Here is a 19,606-nt window from a genome sequence, read left to right as displayed (position 1 = left end):
AAATGTGTCATGCTGACCTATATCCTAAGACAAACATTCAATATGAATTCCATGAGAATTGGAAGAACACTGATGAAGCAGTTTTGCCATGAAGCATTTTGCCCTATATTTTACCAATAACATGCGCCAGTGTTGTTAATGATTATCAATGTTACAAGTCAAGCTTGTTATATAGCGCCACCTCTCGGTGACTGTAGCGTTACTGTCTGCTACACACTGCTGGGTATCTGGTCTGAAGCTGGGTTCCATTAAATGCCTTCAAGGTGACTGTTTACTCGGAAACTCGATTTGTGTCTGCTTCTCATTTACGTGGTGGCAGCTCTGGAAACGTTACCTACTCCTGAGGATTTGTTTTCACCTGCACAAGCAGACGTTAAGCTTGCTGAGCTCCAAATCGGCCAACGATCCAGAGTTGGTGTAAGTTCCTTGTTTTTCTCTTACATTACGGTCCCACCTATAGGCTTTAGTGATGGCCTCAGCTCCAAGAGCACCCAAGCAATGGTGTCTCACCAAACGTGAAACAGTCAATTCATTCGAAAATTGGCGACAAAACTTAGTGTACACTCTCACCCTAGACTCAAATTTTGCGCCGTTCCTAGATGATGATTGCTCATGGGCTCAAAAATCTAAATCTTGCCCACTCCGTGGCTTTGTTGATGACCCAGAAAGCGTCCCGACTGGGTCTCGAAAATCAGCACACCAGAAAGCCAGTATGCTTGAGCTTATGCTCGGACAGATTGCTAATTATTGTCCCATTATCTCACGCAATTCCATAGTCAAGACTTCCACCTCCCTCAACGATATTTGGGGGAAGATCAGGCTTCATTATGGGTTTCAAAGTACCGGCGCTCACTTTCTTGATTTCAGTGACATCAAACTAGAGCCGGATGAGCGTCCTGAGGACCTCTACCAAAGGGTGGTGGCCTTTATCGAAGACAACCTGCTCACATCCGCAGGTGGCATAACTCACCATGGTAAGCGTGTTAGCGAAGATGAGGAGCTTACTCCCACGTTGGAAAACCTTATCGTCCTCACTTGGCTCCAACTCATTCATTCAGATCTTCCTCGCCTGGTCAAGCAGCGCTACGGGACAGAATTGCGCTCTCGTACCCTAGCTTCACTGAAACCCGAAATCTCTCAGGCATTAGATAGTCTTTTGGATGAAATCCACACCACAGAGAGTTCTCGTGCTATGCGCACCCTGACCTCCCCTTCCCCGCGCCCTGTAGGCCTACGCCCCCAGCGTGCTCCAATGCCCCGCAGTCGCCGCAATCTGCAGACTCGCACCCCCCAGCGCAACAGTAAATACTGTCCTCTCTGTCGTGAAGCGCGCCGGCCAGACACTCATTATTTAAGTGAGTGTACGTACTTACCCGAAGCAGACAGGCGATTCATTGCTAAGGCCCGCCAGGTTGCACATATTTTAGAGTCTGATGATGAGATTGATGATTTGTGCCAAGTTGAACAGGTCCACCTGTCTGAGCCTGTCCCTCTGAAGGATGATACGGCTACCAGCGACTCTTCATCGGCCCTCAGAGTCCAGGTCCGTCAGTCTCCATATTTTGATGCGTTTTGCGGGCACCAGGTCGTTCGCATCACTGTCGACAGTGGTGCTACTGGTAACATGATCAGAGCTTCTACTGTCCAGTCCCTCCAGGGTGTCATAAAACCCAGCTCGCAGTCTGCTCATCAAGCCGATGGGTCTTCCCCCCTTGATGTTGTTGGGGAGACCACTCTGTCCTTCACTCGTGACGGCAAGTCATTCGTGTTTGAGGGTTTGGTCATTGATAATCTTGATGTAGAAGTACTCGCAGGTACCCCATTCATGGAGCACAATGATGTGTCGGTTCGTCCTGCTAAACGCCAGGTGTGTGTGGGTGATGACATGATCATTTCATATGGTTCTCGCAGGCCTTCGGACAATGCGACACATGCAGTTCGCCGTGCTCATGTCCTTCGTGCCCCATCTCAGTCTACTGTGCTTTTGCCTGGTGAATTCGTCGAGCTGTCAGTTCCTGATGAGCTACTGTCTCATGACACACTTGCCCTTGAGCCCAGGATTGTCCCTCAGAAAGGTGTTCCCCCAACTGATCCATCTTGGCCTGAACCGTGCATGGTCTCCAGTGTAGCAGGCAAAGTGCGTATCCCTAATCTTACGCCTCAACCCCGCCTGATCCGTAAACATGAACATTTCTGCCAGGTCCGTCCGGTCTACGTTCCTTCAGAGCCTCAGTCTGATAACCTCCCCCGTGTACCCGATAGGCCCGTGCCCAGTGGTGTCTCACGTGATACTGAGCATCGTTTTTCTGACCCAATATTGCTCGATCCTGATTGCATTATCCCCATTGGTACGAAACATGACTTTCAGTCTCTCCATGCGGAGTTCGATGATGTTTTTGACCCTGCCTTCACTGGGTATAATGGTGCTGTTGGCCCGTTTGAGGCCGTTGTCAACATGGGCCCGGTTCAGCCTCCCCAACGCAAGGGTCGCTTGCCACTTTACTCCCGTAACTCTTTGGTTGATCTCCAAGAGAAATTTGATGAACTAGAACAACAGGGTGTCTTTGCTCGCCCAGAAGATGTGGGCATCTCTGTTGAGTACCTGAATCCATCCTTCCTTGTGAAGAAGGCCAACGGCGGCTTCCGCCTTGTTACAGCTTTTGCCGATGTAGGCCGTTATGCCAAGCCTCAGCCCTCCCTTATGCCTGATGTGGATTCCACCCTCAGAAAAATTGGTCAATGGAAACATCTCATTGCCACAGATCTCACCAATGCTTTTTATCAAATTCCCCTGTCCAAGGCCTCGATGAAGTATTGTGGTGTTGCAACCCCCTATCGTGGAGTCCGTGTGTATACACGCTGTGCCATGGGCATGCCAGGCTCAGAAACTGCTCTTGAAGAGCTGATGTGTCGCGTGCTTGGGGATCTACTTGTGGAAGGTATTGTTGTGAAACTTGCAGACGACTTGTTCATTGGTGGTGATACCCCCGAGGAGCTCCTCCAGAATTGGTCACGTGTCCAGCATGCCCTCCGAAAGTCAGGCCTTCATCTTTCAGCCCGTAAGACTGTGATTTGCCCAAAGTCTACCACGGTCCTGGGCTGGATCTGGTCCCAAGGGACCCTACAAGCGAGCCCTCATCGCATTGCGGCGCTTGCCTCATGCCCCCCTCCTACTACTGTGAAAGGAATGCGTTCCTTCATTGGGGCATATAAGATGCTCGCCCGTGTTCTCCCACATTGCGCTATCTTCCTCACACCACTGGACGCCGCAATTGCTGGTGGTCAGTCGAGTGATCGCATTGATTGGTCCGATGACCTGCGTTCATTTTTCAAGACCGCTCAGGAAGCCTTAGCCTCCCCCCGTGCCATTACCCTTCCCCGACCATCCGACCAGCTTTGGATTGTTACTGATGGTGCTGTCAAAGATCATGGTATTGGTGCCACATTGTACATAACACGACAAGGAAAGCCACAGGTAGCTGGTTTCTTTAGCTCCAAACTTCGTGATCGGCAGGTTACTTGGCTCCCATGTGAGATAGAGGCCCTTTCTATTGCAGCATCCTGCAAGTATTTCAGCCCGTACATTGTGCAGTCCAAGCACCGGCCATGCATTCTCACAGATAGCAAGCCCTGTGTACAGGCTTTTGAAAAACTCTGTCGTGGTGAGTTCTCTGCCAGCCCACGTGTGTCAACCTTCCTGTCCACAGTTAGCCGGTTCCAATGTGCCGTGCTCCATCTGGCTGGATCCGCCAATGTTCCGTCAGATTTTGCTAGCAGGAATGCCCCAGAGTGCACTGATTCCTCTTGTCAGGTATGCCTCTTCATTCGTCAGACAGAGGATTCTGTTGTTCACAGAGTGTCCCCTACGGACGTGCTCACAGGGAAGCAGAAGTTACCCTTCACTTCCCGTCCAGCGTGGGTCAGCATACAATCTGAGTGCCCAGACTTGCGACGCACTCATGCTCACCTTCTCCAGGGCACCCGACCTTCTAAGAAACTGACCAATATCAAAGACGTCAAACGCTATCTCCGTGTTGCTACCATAGCTAGAGATGGGCTGTTGGTTGTCCGCCGTGAACAGGCTCTCCTGTCACCTCGCGAGTGCATCATCATCCCCCGTAGCGTTCTTGATGGCCTGCTTACTTCACTCCATCTCCAACTTGATCATCCCACCCACCACCAACTCAAGACCGTTGTCAACCGGCATTTTTTTGCCTTGGACATGGACTCTGCCATCACACGTGTCACCGACACTTGCCATCAGTGTGCATCCCTGCGGAATGCTCCACACACGGTTGTCCCTCAGACCACTGGCGATCCCCCCGCAGCCGTGGGTACATCGTTCGCCGCTGATGTCATCAAGCGCTCGAAACAACTGATTTTACTTCTCCGCGAATGTGTCACTTCCTACACCGCCACTTGTTTCCTTCCAGATGAGCGCAGAGATACTCTTCGCGATACCTTGATCCGTCTCTGTGTGGAACTTCGCCCGCTCGATGGGCCCCCTGCTGTCATCCGCACCGACCCCGCCCCTGGTTTCGCCTCCTTACAAGATGATGCCCTGCTCGCCCAGTTTCACCTTTCCATTGAAGTAGGTCATGCCAAAAATCCCAATAAGAACCCGGTTGCTGAGAAGGCCATTCGTGAACTCGAAGATGAAATCCTGCGGCATGAGCCCTCCGGAGGACCACTGACATCCTTGTCCCTGTCCCTCGCCACTGCCCGTCTCAATAGCCGTCTTCGCTCGCGTGGCCTTTCTGCACGTGAAATGTGGACTCAGCGCGACCAATTCACGCACAGCCAAATTCCACTGTCGGATGCAGACCTCATCTCTTCACAACATGAACAGCGCCTTTCGAACCATCCCCACAGCGAGCGTTCCAAGGCTCCCTCCCGCATCCTCCCCAATGATGACCCTCTCGCAGTTGGGGACCTTGTTTATCTCCGGTCAGATCGCAGCAAGTCCTCCGCACGCCCTCGATACCTTGTAACATCAATAGATGGCAAGTGGTGTAACATTCGCAAATTCATTGGCTCTCAGCTCAGAAAATCGTCATATCGTGTAAAGACATCGCAATGCATGAGGGTCCCTGTTCCCCTTGTGGCTCCTCCCCAGCACCAGATGTCCGACGAAGATGAGACAGACTTGCTTTCCCCAGATGACGAGCGAGTTTTGCTCCCCCCGGACACCTGCAGAGACATTCCACAGGAACTCTCATTGCCTCCTGGGCCAGATGTCCCGTGTGTCCCCCTGCAGGAGCCCCCTCCTGAAGCCCCCCTTCCCCCTCTGCCCCAGGAACCTGCCCCCACTGTTCCGACTATTAACGGTCCAGGTTGTCCCCCCACCCATGTGACCCCCACTGGGCGCCCTCAGCGCTCCCGACGCCTCCCACCTAGGTTTGATGATTATTTGATGTATTAATCAATGATATACAATGTACATGTATTTTGTTTTCTGTGCCAACTGTTGGCTACCTCAGATTAATGCCCCCCCCCCCCCCCCCCCCACTCACTGTGTATCCTTACAATGTACCTCTCTTATAGCCATGTTATTCTGGTGCCACATATGTTATTTCATTTCCCCCATCTGGTTTATTACATTATGTCCCTTAACATAACCTTTTTTCTGAGGTGCCCCAAACGGGCGTTTTTTGTTTTTCTTTTAAGCTGTACCTGTATCATGTTTATTCTTCATTTCTACCAATCCGTCCTTGTATGACATCCTTGTTTATCTTTATTGTCTCTCACCTAGCTGTCTTGGTATGTTCTGCGTATAATTTAGTTGTGGATATGTTCTATAGGTGTATTTTTTTTCAGTCACCCCGCTTATGTCTCAGTGATTTGCCCCTTTGTGCTGTGTATAACATATGATGCTTATATCCTTAGTGGGTGCATACGCCTTCTTGTTTCTGAGTGTATGTAATACCAGGTTTATTATCACATACCCTTATCTTCTTAATATTTCCCAGTTACCTTTATATATTTACTTCTCTGGTGTCTGTTTGGTGCCTGTCCCTAATTGCACCTTTACTCGTACATATCAATGTTTTCTGCTACGTGCATATGTAATTCTATTTTCATATAGATATGTGTATTTCCTGTGTCCCCACATGAACATTTTGTACATCATTTCATATTTTTGTTTATACTGTGTAAGTCTATGCCTTTATAGGAGCTACTTATTTCATGCCATCCTAGCTTGCCCCATCAGGTCGTACATGATTGTCAAATTTGTTGTTTTTGCTGAACGGTATGTTTCATGTCAATCAGGACTGTATGACTCAGTGTCAGCACGTCTGAGAGAGGTATTGGTATGATGTGATGGTTATATACTTGTAACAATTCATGATTGTTTTTGTTTTCTTTAACGTTGACGAGAAGAATTGATGGTAGAATGCGTATCTGGTGTTATTGTTAAACGTACGGTACCCAATAAGTTTTTATGATTACACTCTTGGTGTCTAAGTCAGGTGTTAGTGTAATTGTTATTTTCAGGTGTTAGCTTAGTGTTTTTATAAGCCAGCTAGCCTATTATAGTTCATGGCAGTTTACTCTTGAAAGTATCATAGGTCATGAACAGTGCAACTACTTGTATGTTATAATAGTTTACACCCTTATTCATTTTAAAGGTAATGGTTTGTTAAGCTCAAGTAGAGCTTTTATATTTTCTTTATCATTCAGGTGAAAAATGAAAGAGTAAAAAAGAAAGGCAATCACGCCAGTGTTGTTAATGATTATCAATGTTACAAGTCAAGCTTGTTATATAGCGCCACCTCTCGGTGACTGTAGCGTTACTGTCTGCTACACACTGCTGGGTATCTGGTCTGAAGCTGGGTTCCATTAAATGCCTTCAAGGTGACTGTTTACTCGGAAACTCGATTTGTGTCTGCTTCTCATTTACGATGCCATTACCATGGCAACGCACTTTTTGCCACTGCGGAAATATGTGTCTTGCACATTAACATATTCAGATGAACATCTGTACCTAATTTCATAAAAATTGATCAAAAACTGTGGGAGGAGTTCGCGACGCAAGATTTGTACCCATTTTTGCCCATAATATGCCGTTACCATGGCAACGTACTTTTGGGTACTGTCAAAAAATACGTCTTGCACATCTACAACCCAAGGCACACATCTGTGCCAAGTTTTATGGGAATCGGTTGAAAACTGAGGAAGTAGTTCGCGACGCAAGATTTGTACCCATTTTTGCCCATAATATGCCGTTACCATGGCAACATACTTTTGGGTACTGTCAAAAAATACGTCTTGCACATCTACAACCCAAGGCACACATCTGTGCCAAGTTTTATGGGAATCGGTTGAAAACTGAGGAAGTAGTTCGCGACGCAAGATTTGTACCCATTTTTGCCCATAATATGCCGTTACCATGGCAACGTACTTTTGGGTACTGTCAAAAAATACGTCTTGCACATCTACAACCTACGGAGCCCCTAAGGGGACCTGAAATTATTATTTTTTTCTCAATTTATCACGGGGCCCCGACTTATTATCTCGGGGCCCTGACTTATTATCACGGGGCCCCGACTTATTATCACGGGGCCCCGACTTATTATCACGGGGCCCCGACTTATTATCACGGGGCCCCGACTTATTATCACGGGGCCCCGACTTATTATCACGGGGCCCCGACTTAATTCTCTATACGATACCGTATATGCCACGCGTACAGTAAGGTGTGTGTTTATGCTTTTATCTATTTTTCTCCAATAAACAAGTCAAATAAAATTTTCCATTCAGTCTCGTTTAAAAAAAAAAACAACAACGAAAAAAAAAAAGATTTGTGGATATGATACGTGCAATACATCTTCCCAATCTGACATAAGCCTATTGCAGATTGGGATGACAATAATAAAGGACATTTATATTGCGCAGCTACTATAATAATATACTCTACTGCACATTACAAAATGACACGCATACAGGAAATTCAACAGAAAATACATTACTTCAAGAGACGACTTTTTAACCTGGCCTTAAACTCATTGATTGTAACTGCTTGTCTTACAAACAAAGGGAGATTATTCCATAATTTTGGTGCAGCGTACAGAAATGCCCTGTCACCAACAGTAACTTTTGATTTCCCCGATGAATATTTCAATAATGTTTGATCCCGTGAACTTCGAAGATGAACAAATATTTGAAATGATGTTTTTAACTCTACAAGTTCCTTTATACGACAACACTTATTCTTGTTACATGTATTGTCATTTTTATCATTATCACTAGTATACCGCGTAGTCAACACGAATGCACAATACACAGGAAGCAATATAGGCATGTATATCTGTATATATGTGAAATAAACCAGAAACCAAGTTCTTGCTGACCACCATCAATTTATTTCAGCACGCAAATTTTAGAGTAGTTCGCAAGAACACTTGAGAAAGAGCAAAATTTGTGTGTCAAAACAAATTGTTGGTGATCAGCATGGACTTTGTTTTTTTGATACATGTATCATGATGCAGGCTTGTATTGATATCCTCTTGTACCTACATGTGGACTACTTATACTGTGTATATATATAATGTATGTATGTATATATATATATATATATATATATATATATATATATATATATATATTATATATATATATTTATATATAAATAATATCGTGGGAAGGGGGGGGGGTGAGTAGGGCGGTCCGCTATGAAGTAGAGAAAATGTTCTCATAGGTTTCCATATAGAAGTTGTAGTCTGATATCTCCTCTACAAGTTCCATTCAGTTTCATGAAAATAGAAGTGGTTTCAGGTCTTCAAATTTCTTTTTTGGTTTCAGGTCCTCAAATAGCATTAATTCCAACGCAATGTCATAAGTAGCCCTTTATATACGTGTATACAAACCTTCCTTAATTTTCCGTAACATTCTTACTTATGAATTTTCTGTAGCATTTTTCAATCTTCTTCCCTGTATAGTATTCGTTTTCTTTCTTTTTTGTAACAGCCTCCTTTCTTCTTACTAGTAACACTCCTCTCTTCCTAATTCTCTTCATCATTTTTCTAATTCTTATCTGTCACATTTCTCCTCTGTACATACTTGTTCGTAACATTCCTTTCTCCTGAATTCTCTATAACATCCTTTTATTCTTCTCTCTCATAGCATTCTCCTCTTTACAATTTTTTATTGACCGTCTCTTTACGTCCCCCTATAACATTTTCTCTTTTGAAATATCTGTGTCATTCTCCTTTCTCCATGTTTGTAACATTCTTCTCCCTTTATTCCTTAACATTTCTCTTCCTGGCTATAATACTTTGCTCCTCTGAATTCTCTGTAATATTCTCTTCTTTTTCCTTCGTTATACCTTTCTCATCTCTTCTCTCTCTGTTACATTCTCTTGTCTTCGACTTGTCTGTAACACTGTTCGCCTGTCTTTTCCATATCCTTTCTACTCTCTTCTTTAAACATTCTTTCTTCTGCATATGATTTATACAATATGTAGTTCAGCCAGTTATACATCCAAATCCTTTAAAACTTTCAAACTTTACCTATTTCCATAATGATAGATCTCTCTTTTACATTATTGTGCTAATTATAAACCAGTAATAATCTCCTGATTTCATAGAATTAAAGTTAAAAATAAAGAAAAATTGGTGACGTATGATTGAACACGTATCCACATTCCTCTCTATTTTTCTCATCTAATCGCCGGAATCAGAATAGGCAGTTGCAGACATTTTTTTTTCTTGTCAGTTGAAGAAACCCGGAAGTGGAAGGATAAAGATGAGCTGAAGGAAGACCATTTTTTTCTTTTTTTTCCGCTCATGAAACCCGGAAGTGGGCCACTCCACTTTTGATAACCCTCCGCCGGCCCTGATTACAACCCGCAAATAAAGCGATTATGTTGAACGACAGCAAAAAACTTATACAAGTCATGTTTTAAACATACAAGGTATATTATTATTGATAATCATCATGTCTATACATAATATAACCGTATCAAATTGCATTTGTATTTTCATATAGCTGTTGGGTAATTGTTTTGCTTGATTTTTTTTTTGTGTCGTTATGTAATGAAAATGGGAAATATGAAAATTATCGCCAACGTGAAACCTTAATGCTACCGCAAAGAAATGAAACTGATGAACAAAATAATTGGTAGACCTTATTTAACGAAGAGTGAAAGACTGGAGATAGCTGTTGTATGTGTTTATAATGTCCTATAAAAAACAAAAAACAAAAACAAAAACAAAAAAAACAACATAAAGGCCCTGATGATACGCCTTTCAGGGCAAGTTACGCAGGCTTGTTGCGTGTATGGATTTTTCAGCACGCAGGGTCATTTTCTGCGGGCGGACAAGAATTTGGGAGAGTTTCTACTAACCTTCTAGCTACGGGCTAGTTGCATGGGAGTTGCCTGCGAAGTGCTACCGCTACGGCCCTTCTACTGGTGTTCTGCGTGGACACATGCGGACCGATCCTCACGACTCACCCGGAACAAGTTTGAGCATGCTCAAGGGCTTGTCACACCTTTCCAGGCAAACCTTCCTTGTGACTTACGGGGAACAATTTTTGCTACGTGCACCGCAGATGGCCTGCACTGTGCAGGTAGATAGCATGTAGCCGCCCGTAGTTGCGCACGCACGTCCGATTTACCCGCAGCCAAGTTTTGAGCATGCTAAAAACTTTTTCCGGGTGGCTCGCGGGGATTGCCAGCAGAGGTCCACGCAGAACACCAGTAGGAAGCTCGTAGCTGCCGCAAGTCACAGGCAGTTAACCAGCTTGCAAGTTGAGGGTCAGTTAACTGCCTTTTTGCTGGTTAGTTGAGAGACAGCTGCAGGCCAGGATTGTGACATTCTCTGGGACCTCTGCCAAATAGTTATTCCTTCAGAGGATATAATTTCTTCACTGAGTTGTCATCCCCACGCGCCTGACACGCATGTCCCACAGGCCACAGAATACCCTCAAGTAGAACTTTAGTAGCACGCGTCTAGCACGCGAAGACACATGCAAAACTCGCCCAAATCCTTGTCCGACCTCAGAAATTGTCCGGTATGCAGGAAAATCCCTATAGTACATGCAACAACCCCGCGTAGCTTGCTCGGAAAGGTGTGACAGGGCCTTCACATGGCTGCGGGTAAAAAGGATTTGCGTGCGCGCCTCTGGGCGAATACAAGAAAATGCAATAATTGTATTCATTCAACCGAGAGAGGGCGTTCCAGAATCTGTTTTATTTTTTTTTACGTTTAAAAATATAAGACCAAGGCCGAATGTGCCTAAGATTTGTGTAAAAATAATCTATATCTTTCCACACCTACACTTCAATTTTCATACCCAAAGCGGCTTCCAGTGCTATTTTGCAGTGCTTTTTGTGAATCTTCATTTTCACCAACAGCCAGTATACTAAATTGTAAAGTACGACTCGATTACGTTTGTCCACGGACAACCCTTTCGGTAAGAGCCATGCGTCGTTATTATCCACTGTTGCCACTTTTCTCTGAAGAGCATATGGAAAAGATTTAAAGCTGTTCATCAGCACAGAGATACAGTGTTTTGGGGTTTCATACAGAGTAATAAAACACCCTTTTTTCCCTCACATAACACAGTTGAAATATCCTGATCTCTTATGCGTTATCATATATTCTTCTTTTTCTAATATTCTATACGGTTGTGTGAAAATTACATCCTTTATGTTATAGTTGGCAAATCAAAATCACTTGAATGTCGTTGGTCTTTTATCATAATATACAAGACGACATGGAATCCAGCAGTGAAAAGTGAAAATTTGTTGATTATTTTATACAACAAGGAAATTAGGTTTAACATAAATCTTCTGATAAAGGTGAATGTTCATCAAACATTTCTTGCTTCATTCACTGCACTGATGCTATTCATTATCGGTTGTCAAACTGTGAAGTATTGTCAGTTATTCTTGTCAATCGTTTATGGAAAATAAGATGTAACACAAAATTTTACAGGTGCATGTATGAAAACAAAATAAAATTGTCCAAAAAAAAAAATAGATTACTGTTATTTTGTGCAATGTAAATGATACTCCAGACAATATTGATGTAGCCCTACTGTTAAAGAAAATGTCATCCAGAGATTAAATCAAATAAATGAAATAAACATAATCATTGAAAACGTCAAAATAGGTATTCATATTTGAATCAACTAAAGATTTTCTAAAAGAAATTACACTTCCAGATAATATTGCCATCCTTGTTCAATAGGGAAGAATGACAATGACATCCTGCGTCAGCTGTCATCCCGCACAATAGATTGCATTAGACCTAAAATATTTCTATTTTAACAAACGTTAATGGAACTAGGGTAGAAGATATCTGACTACAACTTCTATAATAAATAGTTTGTTTGCAAAAACCGATAAGTCCATTTTTGACGATTTTGAAGTAGGTCTCTGTGATAAAGTATAAAATGATACATTTTAAATGATATATTGGTCACTAATACAAAAGTACATTTTTTAAGTTATGGTCAAAAAAAGCAAAATTTTTCTTATTATTCTCTTTATTTTTCTTGACCTTTAATTGCAAATATCTCCATTTGGCAAGTATGAACTTATCGGTTTTTGCAAACAAACCCATCACATTTATGGAAACCTATGAGAACATTTTCTCTACTTCATAGCGGACCGCCCTACTCACCCCCCCCCCCCCCCCCCCCCCCCTTCCCACGATATAACTCCATAGGCTTTGTACACGAAGATGGCGGCTTATGACATTGCTTTAGAAAATATGATTTTTAAAGGCCTGAAACCACTTATTTTTTCATGAAACCTAATGGAACGTGTAGAGGAGATATCAGACTACAACTTCTATATGGAAACCTATGAGAACATTTTCTCTACTTCATAGCGGACCGCCCTACTCACCCCCCCCCCCCCTTCCCACGATATAACTCCATTGGCTTTGTACACGAAGATGGCGGCTTATGACATTGCTTTAGAAAATATGATTTTTGAAGGCCTGAAACCACTTATTTTTTTTTTATGAAACTGAATGGAACTTGTAGAGGAGATATCAGACTACAACTTCTATATGGAAACCTATGAGAACATTTTCTCTACTTCATAGCGGACCGCCCTACTCACACCCCCCCCCCTTCCCACGATATTTTATATATATATATATATATATATATATGTGTATATATATATATATATATATATATATATATTCATTATATATATACACAGTATAAGTAGTCCACATGTAGGTACAAGAGGATATCAATACAAGTCTGTATCATGATACATGTATCAAAAAATAAAGTCCATGCTGATCCCCAACAATTTGTTTTGACACACAAAGTTTGCTCTTTCTCAAGTGTTCTTGCGAACTACTCTAAAATTTGCGTGCTGAAATAAATTGATGGTGGTCAGCAAGAACTTGGTTTCTGGTTTATTTCATATACAGATATACATGCCTATATTGCTTCCTGTGTATTAAGCATTCGTGTTGACTACGCGGTATACTACTGATAATGATAAAAATGACAATACATGTAATGTGTTGTAGTATAAAGGAACTTGTAGAGTTAAAAACATAATTTCAAATATTTGTTCATCTTCGAAGTTCACGGGATCAAACATTATTGAAATATTCATCGGGGAAATCAAAAGTTACTGTTGGTGACAGGGCATTTCTGTACGCTGCACCAAAATTATGGAATAATCTCCCTTTGTTTGTAAGACAAGCAGTTACAATCAATGAGTTTAAGGCCAGGTTAAAAAGTCGTCTCTTGAAGTAATGTATTTTCTGTTTGAATTTCCTGTATGCGTGTCATTTTGTAATGTGCAGTATATAGAGTATAATTATTATAGAAGCTGCGCAATATAAATGTCCTTTATTATTGTAATCCCAATCTGCAATAGGCTTATGTCAGATTGGGAAGATGTATTGCACGTATCATATCCACAAATCTTTTTTTTTTTTCGTTGTTTTTTTTTTTTTTTTTAACGAGACTGAATGGAAAAATTAATTTGACTTGTTTATTGGAGAAAAATATATAAAAGCATAAACACGCACCTTACTGTACGCGTGGCATATACGGTATCGTATAGAGAATTAAGTCGGGGCCCCGTGATAATAAGTCGGGGCCCCGAGATATTAACACGGGGCCCCGTGATAATAAGTCGGGGCCCCGAGATATTAACACGGGGCCCCGTGATAATAAGTCGGGGCCCCGTGATAATAAGTCGGGGCCCCGTGATAATAAGTCGGGGCCCCGAGATAATAGGTCGGGGCCCCGAGATAATAAGTCGGGGCCCCGTGATAATAAGTCAGGGCCCCGAGATAATAAGTCGGGGCCCCGTGATAATAAGTCGGGGCCCCGAGATAATAAGTCGGGGCCCCGTGATAAATTGAAAAAAAAAATAATAATTTCATGTCCCCTTAGGGGCTCCGTAACAACCCAAGGCACACATCTGCGCCAAGTTTTATGGGAATCGGTTGAAAACTGAGGAAGTAGTTCGCGACGCAAGATTTGCAACGGACCAACCGCCCGCCCGACCGCCCGACCGACCGTCCGCTGATTCCTATATACCCCCTTCAAACTTCGTTTGGCGAGGGTATAATGATGAGGATTTGAAATTTATGCAATGCATTAAATTTCTAAATGAGATCCCGGTACTGTAATGTGAAACAGCATTTATACTGACTTTGTCATTCCACATTTGGGGAATGACCTAAAGTTTCATCCTTTCAACATCAGAATCTTCATGGTTTAATGACAACAGCAAACAACTGTGCAAAATAACTATACTCCTCCTTTGGTCACTCCCTTCCCTACCCAATCACAAACATTTCCCCTTTAATATCAGCACATTAAAAACCCACAGGATTCCAGTAATTTTCCAAAGGGTGTAGGAGGGGGGCTTCCTTACCCCCACAGTGATCCCTGACAGCCTTCCGGGCTGGACTCTCCACCTTGAAGAAACCGCCCTCAAAGACCACTTTCTCCGCCTCCGCCTTGCGGGTCGCTTTCGCCTTCATCGCTGCCTTGGCCGCCATCAGCCTTTCTCGAGCAGCGTTTCGTCCGGCTGCCGACGAAGCAGCTCCAGATTTCTTGGCAATTGGTTTCTTTTTCTAAAAACAACGAAAGAAGAAATGCAAGGGATAGTGAATCTTGCATATGATGTCAAGAACTCGGACTAATTGTAATTGTAATCGTTTTGTCTACATATAAAAAACAAAACAAATTAAATAAGAGGCTGCAAATCTCATGTAGTAAAACTGGTTCTTCACTCATGAATTTGTTTGGTCTACACCTAAAAAGGTATACATCTTCCCTATGGAGACATTAAACACTACAAATGCGTTACTAAACTCTAATTTACGGGAATTCATTCTTCATTTCTTTTGTATCTCATGAAGCAATTCTGTAGCTTTTTTTTGTCAAAGTACCAGAAGTTCCATTATCAAGCTCAACATTGCAGGATCACTGGTAAGGACGGCCCCTCATTTAAAGAGAGACAGAAGAAACACCAAAAGCAGTAAATGTAAAAGTTATGTGTGGTATCAAGAGGAGATGGAGGGGTGCATTTTTACCCCCTCTTTACCTTGATGACTTTGGGTTTGGTCTCAATCTTCTCTTCTCTCTTCCAACCGTTGACCTTCAGCGTCTCCAGCTCCTTGAAGAGGGCGTCAACATCCTCCACCTGTCGAGGAAAGGGAGCAGACACCAGGATTTACCCTCTCTGTGCCAGAAACTTTGGATAGTGTGTACAATGCTATGGAGGCTTTCTGTGCCCCTCAGCACTCAAAGAACACAAAGGGTTAAAGGTCAGCAATATTAAAGAGCAATTCCACTCCATGGTGAGATCATGTTTCAAAGAGTAAAATCAAACAAATAGTATGGCACTCCACTTTGTAATACTTTTGACATGCACAGCATTCAGATTTTGTTTTCCTTTGTTTCAAGTGACATGTTAAAATTTTAAGGGATGGACCTTCCAATAACTTACTGTAAAAGTGGACATTTTCACGGAATTTTAAAGTTTTGTGAATTTTGTGAGACATGTCACTAGCATGATAATGAATGAAAGGACACAAATCTAAATATTTTTCCTTGTTACACGTAAAAGCACATATTAATTCTTTGGGAGTAAAAACATGCAGTTTCCATTTCAAGGGGGCCAAGAGTGAAAATCTTATGTTTAAATTTCCTCTTTTTCCTGGCTCACCTGAAAGTAGACCATTTCCCAGAACCCAGCCAGGTCAGAGCAGTGGGTTGCCTTTTCCCCAAGACCAAACTCGCAGTCGTTGATCAGTCCGCGGAACTGCTTGAAGCGTTGGTCTATCAGGAGCTTAGCCTTACCACTGGCGCTGCGAATCTCACCGCAAACTACAAAAATAGTGTATTGGGACAAACATGTTCAAATCTCTCGCTATTTTCATTTGTCTAGTTTTTATGAAAATGGTTGTACACCTGTATTTTCACTGCTTTTGATAGAGAAAGTGCGAGACACATTCATATTCAAATTGATTTTGATATACAAGTAAATGCAGGAATACATCATGCTTCAGGAAAAGTGGGCATAAAACAGAAAGTTATGAAATTTTCAATTCTTAGTGTTTTTTCTTAAAACAGTGGTTTTGGTTAAAACCACACATTATGTAATTAGCCAAGATAATGTATAATCTTATGTAGCTCTCAGTGACCTTCACACATGTACAAAATTCATACATTATTTCATTATGGAAGTAGAATTATTCTCTTCTTCTTTTTTTCTAGTGTCACATTACTCACTTTTCATGTTCTGTGCTTGAGATCCTTTCATTATTAGAACCCAGAGATGTCTAGTCATAATTAAAGGGTTTGATTTTCATCTACAAGAGGATAGTAACGTGCATCGTATGTACATTGCCATCCTTTCAATGGCATAAAACAATAGCTGCTCCGTCATATTCCTAGATATAATACCATACCTTCATCAGATAAATCTTCGCTGGACATGAGGTCTTCCCAGACCTTGCATCTCCCCAGCAACCTGTCCGTTTCCGTAAAGACGAGATTCTTGAAATACAGAACGTTTTTCTCTGGCTCCTGATCGGCCGCTGGCGGCGTCTTCTCCTGTTCAGCATGGGGCGCCTCGCTGAAATGCAATCAAGAGATTTCATTCGTGGTGAGAATGCCTTTTCATCACTATTAAGGTGTTGTATTAGTCCATGCAAGAAGTATGAAAGTGAAACTCTACCTCACATGGCATTCAAATTTTACACAAAGTGCAGTCAAAATTGACTAGTAAAAGATTCGTAAATGTCAGACAAAAGCATGGCATTCTTGGAGTTTTGATCCTTAAAATGTCTTTACAATGGACTATGATTTGGATCGCAATTGCACTTTGCAGATCAGATGTGGTGATAATGTCATGTAAGTTTCAATTTTCCAATCATCTGGTGCATAAGGTATCATAGAATCTTTTTTTTTTTTTTTTTTTGCTTTACCATTTATTTAGAGTCTCTAGAACTTCTTCTCGGGACTTAAAAAAGTATCAATTGCTGAATTACTGCAAATCATTTGCCTTTTCCTTCAGTCTTTCCTTTTACTCAGTGAAAAAAGAATGGAAATTCAGTGGAAATTTGTTTGCAAGTTGGTGAGAGACTTGCGTGATGAGAATGCCAGAAATCGAGGTAATCGAGGAAACCAGTTAATCATTTACTCCTCGAAATGAAAGAGCATTTAAACAAAATGAAAAGGTTTTTTTCTCACGTCTTGCTCTGCGATGCGTCCTGGCTTGCTGGAGTTGGTTTGGGTTCTTTATCTGCTACTGTCAGCATTTGGTCTGACACGCTTGGAATTGCCGTGGTTGCAGGCACTGCATCTGCTTCTCTCTTTTCTGTAGCGACTTCTGTAGCGACTTCTGTTAAAAAGTATCAAAGAAAGAAATGAGGAACAATAACTGGGATCCCCACTGCCTTACAATGCCTTTCATTTTCCTTCGGTGTCATTATCTTTAAAGGGACTGTACAGTTCTGGTTGAGGTGAGGATTTAGCTTTTTACGTTTTGCGAGATATTCAGAAACCACTCTATGAGATGTCAAAGAGCATGCAATTCTAAAGGGGATCAAAAGTTCATTTAATGAAAATCGGTTTTGAAATGGCTGAGATATCCAAAAACAAGGTGAAACAAAGATATCTCAGTAAAAGGCGTTGCCTGTCGCCTTTTATTATTAACATTTTTTTTTTATATCTCAGCCATTTGAAAACCAATTTTCATCAAATAAACGTTGAATCCTTCTTGAAATTACATGCTCTTTCATATTTCATAAGAGGTTTCTCATTATCTCATTTAGATATGTTATAAACCCAAATCCCCACCTCAACCGGTTCTGTACAGTCCCTTTAATGGTAATATAGAGCATTGCTGTTCTGATTTCAAGATTGGGTTAAAGAGTCAGACTAAACTAAAATTACTCTGACACTAATTAAAATATGTGACAAGTCAATATTCTGTCATACATTATTTTGCTATCTGAGGGACAATGTGTTATCTTTTAATCTTGTTTGTTTATTCATCTATCTAATCCCTTCATAAAAATACATACATACATTTCAGACAAATATGTCCTTTGTATTCATGAACATTTGTAAACTCTTTATGTACTGTCTCTATGGCCTGAATTCTCAAAGGTGGAATAACTTTATCACACCGCTTATTCCGCCGATTTATTGCGCCTCTTATGCAAATCAGGCCCTCGTGAGGTAAAATGACGCAATTTATTCCCCAGAAACTATTCTCAAAGGTGGAATAACTTATTCCCCGGAATAACTATTCAGCGGGATAGTTATTACAGCTTTGCTGAGAATTTGGGCCTATATGTACAATTTCTTAAGATTATTATTTTTAACTCTCTCTTTTTAAGCTTTTTTTATTACTCTGTTTTTTAAATGATTGAAAATGGAAATAAATAAATAAACAGACAAACAAATAAATAAATAAATGGATAAATAAATAAATAAATAAATATATAAGAATAAATAAACTACGACCTACAAAACACTCACCATTATCTTTCTGACTCTGAATTTCCATTTTCTCCACCTCTGACGTCTCCTTAGCCTCATTCTCTTCACCAATGCTTGGAATTGCCGCAGTTGCATTTACCGCACGGGACACATTGAATGTTGTGGCTGCGGTGAGTGGGTCCATGACAGGTAGCTTGGACTCTGCAGAGACGAGGATCAAATTCGTAGCAGATTACTGACAAAATCAGAAAAATGCTTGAAAGTGGTTTTGCAACGTGATCCTAAGTGACCCTTGACAATGTCTTCTCAATCAAAATTTGTCCATTTCTAGGATTCCTTTGCAGAATAATCATGCAAATATTTGTAACACTGAGACAGATCATGAAACAATCCTGAGACTTCAAGCAAATGGATTCAAGTTCAACACAAAGAGCAGCCAGAAGTACAGCACAACAGAGAACACTTCACATCATAAGGAAAAGCTGTGCATGTTGAGAAAACCTCTGTGGTATTCCTAAAGTATGCCCAGAGAATGACGAAGAAATAAAAAACACATCGATACCAAGGCAACATGGTGAACTGCTCTCTGAGGTAGTCATACTGTCTCTTGTAAACGTTCCTTGCTCTGTACTTCACTGGTTTGTGCAACGAT

General features: G+C 41.8%; 1 protein-coding gene across 1 annotated transcript in view; it reads right to left on the bottom strand.

The window, feature by feature from the left end:
- LOC140240158 (uncharacterized) overlaps window positions 1–19,606 on the bottom strand; it is a 34,393-nt gene that overhangs the window by 11,305 nt on the left and 3,482 nt on the right. The window contains exons 4-9 of the mRNA XM_072319963.1: window positions 18,994–19,155; window positions 17,698–17,848; window positions 16,914–17,080; window positions 16,169–16,329; window positions 15,545–15,643; window positions 14,870–15,071 (exon numbers count right to left, since the gene is read on the bottom strand). Coding sequence (XP_072176064.1) covers window positions 14,870–15,071; window positions 15,545–15,643; window positions 16,169–16,329; window positions 16,914–17,080; window positions 17,698–17,848; window positions 18,994–19,155 — 942 coding nt within the window. The remainder of the gene's footprint in view (window positions 1–14,869; window positions 15,072–15,544; window positions 15,644–16,168; window positions 16,330–16,913; window positions 17,081–17,697; window positions 17,849–18,993; window positions 19,156–19,606) is intronic.

This window comes from Diadema setosum, chromosome 16, assembly GCF_964275005.1.
Source record: "Diadema setosum chromosome 16, eeDiaSeto1, whole genome shotgun sequence".
NCBI classification, from domain to species: Eukaryota; Metazoa; Echinodermata; class Echinoidea; order Diadematoida; family Diadematidae; genus Diadema; species Diadema setosum.
The sequence above is the reverse complement of the archived record's forward strand: the minus strand, read 5'-3'. Positions and strand labels throughout refer to the sequence as shown.